Source organism: Pempheris klunzingeri, chromosome 11, assembly GCF_042242105.1.
Source record: "Pempheris klunzingeri isolate RE-2024b chromosome 11, fPemKlu1.hap1, whole genome shotgun sequence".
In the NCBI taxonomy this organism is placed as follows: domain Eukaryota; kingdom Metazoa; phylum Chordata; class Actinopteri; order Acropomatiformes; family Pempheridae; genus Pempheris; species Pempheris klunzingeri.
In genome coordinates, this window is record NC_092022.1 from 23,042,247 (window position 1) to 23,048,240 (window position 5,994).

At 42.9% G+C, this 5,994-nt stretch overlaps 1 protein-coding gene across 1 annotated transcript; it reads right to left on the bottom strand.

Annotated features, from left to right (window-relative positions):
* Nucleotides 1–254: 254 nt before the first annotated feature.
* On the bottom strand, nt 255–4,816 carry sox18 (SRY-box transcription factor 18). Its single transcript, XM_070839738.1, has 2 exons — nt 4,002–4,816; nt 255–1,698 (listed from the first exon to the last, which is right to left on the bottom strand). The coding sequence occupies exons 1-2, from the start codon at nt 4,405–4,407 to the stop codon at nt 296–298; spliced, it is 1,809 nt and encodes a 602-aa protein (XP_070695839.1). The 5' UTR covers nt 4,408–4,816; the 3' UTR covers nt 255–295.
* Nucleotides 4,817–5,994: the final 1,178 nt, after the last annotated feature.

A 5,994-nucleotide genomic window follows, 5' to 3' on the forward strand; every position in this document is an offset into this window, starting at 1 on the left:
GTTGTTTTGTTTTTTCCAGTTGGCACATTTTCCAAAAACTGTAGTTATTGGTTGTACCCAGCTCTGGCTCCAGCAAGTATTTGTAGAATGAAGCCATTATTTGAATCTTTGTTTTTAACATTTAGAAAAGCTTTTTTTTTTTTATTTTCTAGTTGGAGTCTATGAGAAATAAGCAAGACATGATAATGACTTGACTAAAAGTATGAGCCACCCTGTCGTGTAACAATGCCTCAAATGAACCAAACCCTACTGTGCACTATGCAAGGAGGTGCATATGAGAGATGGGATCATGCATTTATCCAGTGATACAGGCACTGTAATAGACAGCACTGCTAGCATCAGAAAGAGCAGATATAAGAGGGCTGCTTGCCTCATCACACCCACCAGAACCACTCAAAATGCTATTGACATCTCTGTTAATAATACTGCCAACACTGCTATTCATGCTACTACCTGCACTACTGCTACTGCGACTACTTAGTACTTTGGACCCACCTCCACAGCCCCCACCATGTCCATAGGCCTCCTCTCGATGCCTTCCAACATTTACATACTGGTCAAATTCATGCCTGTCCACCTCGGACCAAAACTCTGCAGAAGAAGACCCCAAATGGCTGGAGGACTCTGGATTTGAAGGGTCTAAGTGCAAAGGAGGGGGTAAGGTCGAAGGTGGGATGGCAGAGGATGAGCAAGTAGAAGGAGAAGTTTCAGGAGGAGGAGAAAGCTGCCCCAGATGAGAGGGCATGTAATAGGCAGCATTTGTGGTGCTACTCCCGTACATTTGGCCAAAGTAGCCCACAGGAGCAGTGGTTTGATGTGGTGTTTGGTGGGATTTTATGGGCTCAGGGACGCTGATGGAGGGCTGGGGGTATGAAACAGAAGAGGAGGAGTCGGATAGAGGTGGTGGACACTTTACAGGACTCCTCAAGGTGATGTGGTGAGTAGGGTTTAACCTAGAGTTGACTGAACTTGACAAGACTGAAGTGAGAGAGCTCATGTTTGAAGGCATATTTGGCTCAACAGAACTCAATCTGGAATCAACTCTGGAACTTCTACCTGGACTCAAACTGGAATTCACACTGGTGCTCAAACTGGCACCAGCACTCATTCCTGAACTCTGACCGTATGCTGCTGCACCATGTATGGAGTTGTGGTGACTATGATTGTTGTAGTTATGGCTGTAATTCTGGTTATGATGGTGATGATGGTGGTGGTACCCACTCCAACCTCCCATTCCTGCCTCCTCTTGCATGTGTTGGGGAAAGAACACAGATTCCCCAGCTCCATCTTCCAGAATATCCAGTGGGGACATCTCCGGAGTGGGCAGACCATAGCTCTCAAGCTCTGGGTGTCCTGGGGTCTGGAGGTCCCTGAAGTGCCCAAGGGAGGGCAGCAGGTGGTGGGAGTGATGGTGATGCGGATGGTGGGCGCCTGGATGTCCATAAGCAGAACCTCCAGAGATGCTGTCTGCACCTAAGGGGCTGACACAGTGTCCCAATCCAAGGCCTGGTGCCCCGCCCTGGGCTAAACTGTGAAGCAGAATTCCAGGCTCAACCCGCTTAAGTTTTTTGGTGGTCTTTTTGCGGCGAGGCCTGTACTTGTAGTTTGGGTGATCCTGGAGGTGCTGCACACGGAGACGTTCTGCTTCCTCCACAAATGGTCGCTTGTCTGTAGCACTCAGGGCTTTCCATGACTGGCCTGAAAGGTAAGAAAAAAAGAGGAGATTAAGCAAGAAACATCATGAGAGCAAAGAAAGAAAGGATGCTATTAATCTCACTGAGTCATCATCAATATCATCTTCATCAGACAGTAGATTCTATGGCTACAACGAATGATCTTTTTTTTTTTAATTATCAATTAATCTGACAGTTTTCTTGATCATCAATTAAGTGTTTGGCAAACAGAGTATCATAAAATAAAATAAAAAACAACCACATAGCAGTTTTCTAAGGAACAAACTGAACTATTCAGACATATCATAGAAGAAGAAAAATATTTGAGGAGTTAACAGCAGTGAAATTTTCCATTTTCACATCAAACATACGGAGGAATTGATTACTGAAATCAGTAATTCTACACATTACTATACATAATTATGTGATGTATTTGTACATTGTAAATGCTGTATAGGTTGCTAAAATGTTGGTCTGTGTGTTGGTCAAAGAACTGAAATAAATGCTGTTGATCATTCAGCCTGTGTCCCGCTTCCCGCACAGTTTAGTTATGTGGGGCTTCTTAATATCATCTAGTCTAAAAGCTGCTCAGATAGATATCAGACATAAAGTGCATAAAGTGACACCTGCCTCATGTATTAATGTGCTCACAAAACCTGTGTGATGATGAGACACTGTATAAAAATGGAAGCAGGGTAACATTAAAAACAGCATGTTGCTCTAAAGTACCAGAAAAACAAGCCAGTAAAAACTGCTACGTGTCGCTCACTACTTCTTTCGTCTTTGTAACATCAACATTTTTAGTATTACGGCACAAATGTTCAATGACTTTTGTTAAATGACAAAAATTATATTCTTTTTTATTATTATAATTATCTAAATGTACTTTTACTAATTACTCCTTTGACTTGTATGCACCAGGCCCACTCTTGGAATTTATTCACTGAATAGTCTATGGCAGCACATATTTATTGATATAACAACGCATTAAAACATGGTAATATATGACTTAGTTTGCATCAGCCCCTTTCGTATATATAAAATGGAAAAATTTAACAATGCACTTTAAGCCCTCACCCGTGGCTTCACACAACTGACCCCTCTTAAAGTGCTTCTAAATGAGACTACTTCTTTAAATAAAGGATTAAAATAGATATATAAATGCCCTAAAAATTCTCTACCACATCCTGAGCCCCTGCACAGTTAAAAGGTATCAGTAAAAAGTTTGTGATTTCCTCCCTGGAAGAGATCAGCGCTTGTGGTTCATATTGGTTGCAGTGGATTCCATATTTTGAAAAAGTTTGGAACATAATGAGCACATGATGGACAGCGGAGAGGTGATTTATGTTTCAGGAGCGGCCTGAGAAATTTCTATGGACATTTTGGAACGATTTTCCTCTTGCTATGCCACTGAGGAAAGTAAAACTTTTTTACTGTTTTCAAGTTGATGCTCAAAAGATCATTTTAATGTTGTCAGATCTAGGCATGAAAAATTACTTATTGCATATCATTTTAAATGAGAACATCAACTAAACATCTAACATGTGAAACTGTACAGTCATTCTTCAGTCAATCATACTGATACTACATACTATTTCATTTGTCCGTTTACTGCACCAGTGGTAAAGAATGAAGTTAAAACCCAGTAAGATTGGCAATAGAGTAAATTGGTAATCTCAATATGTCCCCAGATTCCACAATAATCCAGTAAATTTAGCTCTTTTTACAAAATACTTTCACTCTAATTTCTGATTTCATATTTATGATAGATAATTTGCGACATTTTTACCTATAATTTTTACATATAAATGTGGCAGTCATGCATTTTTACTATACTTCCAATATGATGCTTTTCAAGGTTAATATTAGTACTGTTAGTACTACTTGGACTCAGTGACTCAGATGGGTGGGGTTTATCACACTGAGCAATACTGGGCAAAGAAATCCTGCTCAAATATTTAGTCACATTGACATACCTGATCACTTTATTAAACTGATGTTGATATGTTGGTTCAGACAATCTAAACTGTTCAGGGTCCCATTTCCCAAAAGTATTTTAGGACTAAGATGATCTCAGCCTGTAGACTTAGAATGGGACAAAGATCATTTCAGCCACTAAATGCCTTTGAGACACCGGGTCCTAATGTGGTAGATTTCACACTTCAGCAAGGTTAAAAAACTGACCTTGGTCTGGTGATTCTCTCAATTTGTTTCAACAGATAAACTACTGAATTTCATCAGAACAGTTTCACTGGAAGATATTGGTGCCCTAACACATAGTTTCAGAGGTTTTTTTGCACTAAATAGGCTTTTTGCTCCCTGTCTTACCGAGCATCTTGCTGAGCACAGCGTTGTGCAGATCAGGGTTCTGCAGGGCCAGGCGCTTCCTCTCATCTTTTGCCCAGACCATGAAGGCATTCATGGGCCTGCGGATCCTCTGTTCGCCCCCCACAGCCTTCCCATCAGCCGAGCCTGCCGGCACACCTCCTGCCAGGGTCAGGTCCGGACTCTGTGCCCCTGAGCTGGGTGTGAGAGAAATCCTCGGTTCTGTTCTCCTCATGTTCCCAGTTCCAAGGCCATCGGGAGAGCTGCAGTCCCCGGAGAGGTTCTGGTCAAAACCCATCTCAGAATCAGAGGCAGGGCTTGGGGTTCCAGATGCCCAGTGGCCCCCAAGAGACACCTGGTTGGCATGCAGAAGAGTCTCTCTAGACAAACCCGCCTCGGTTAAATTCATTCCAGAACCGGGCTCGGATTCAACTTTTAGTCCAAATGAAATTCTGCAAACGTCTGTCTCAGTTTGTCTGGTTGCAAAGTTCTGGAAAAAATGTGAAACTGAAAATGTTTCAGATGACAAAGAGAGAGATCAAGAGAGGAATTTGATGGATTTGGAGCACAAATCCCAAAGCAAAGCATCGAGATCTGAGAGGAGGGGGAAGACGAGAATGAGAAAATAAACAAGTTGTGGTGCAGGATATTTCCCCTGAAAATGATCCACAATGACTCTGCCTCTTTCTTTTCTTCACTCGTTTAGTTTTTCTTGAAAGACAACAGCTCTTGTTTGGAGTGTGTGGTGCAGCGGTTTGTCCAAAGCTCGATTCCCCTCAGCTACTTAGGCCGTCTGGCTCACTGTCTCTCTGTCTGTCTGTCTGCCCTGTTTGAAAGTTTTGAAACTTGTGGCCAGATTTAACCGACCCACGCTGAGTATATATACCCCGCCTTGGCCAATCACATAAATATATAGCTGGGGATTTAACCAATGAGACGCCAGGCGGGCGCGATGGGAAGGGAGGAGTGTGTGTGAGAGACAGAGCAAAGGGGGCAGGTCCAAGCATCGCCTCCCCCTCTTTCCTCCTCCATGACCGCCACCCTTTCCTCCCCCCTGAAGCTTCTCACACACACACACACACACAATCACAATCCCAGACACACACACACACACACACACCCTGTCCGCCTGTACAGGGAGATGTAATCAGAGAGGCTCCATTGTTTCTGCCCAACTGAGAATGGAGCGTCTCACACACAAGAATACGCACATCCAAGACACACACGCATGCAAGCTGTAGCACACACTCACACACTCACACACACACACACACACACACACACACACACACAAATGCACAGATACATGCCGTAACACAAGCAGACACATTAAAATGAGACCGAGACTGCATATGTATAATTAAGTTTGCACATTAATGAGAGACAAAACATGAATACACACTCTCACACTGTGTGTTTCTCTACGTGTTGGTAGGGACTTACAGTGTGTATATATGTGTGTTTATGTGTGCGTATTTGAGGGCAGGACAGCGGTAAAACAGAGGACCACAGTCCCAACCAAAGCGATTAGTGGCTGAACTTAACAACAACTCGCTGCTGAGAGAGAGAGAGAGAGAGAGAAAGAGAGAGAGAAAGGGTTGACTAGGGGGTGCGTGGTGGTGCTGACGGGGGTTCGGGTACACTGTGGGGAACCATAAAGCTCCATCTTTGACTGATGCAGCAGCACCCAATTGCTCGTACAAGACACTGAACTGCACTTGAAAGTAGCTGCATGTAGTGATTGAAACGACTGGTCAAATCATCAAACATTCAAATGAATGAAAGTTAATAAGCAGCAAATTTAATTCAAAACTTAAATAACGTTTTTGGCAAAAGTGCTTAAACATTCCATAAAGTTGTAAAACAACAGTTTGTAAAACATAGGAACATTTTTCTTACATAGTACTGCTGTACTGCATCACACTCCATTGTTAACTCATAAGGGAGTTAATAACAGCAGCTCACCCACAGTGTTGTACAGCACCTTGGATGTCTA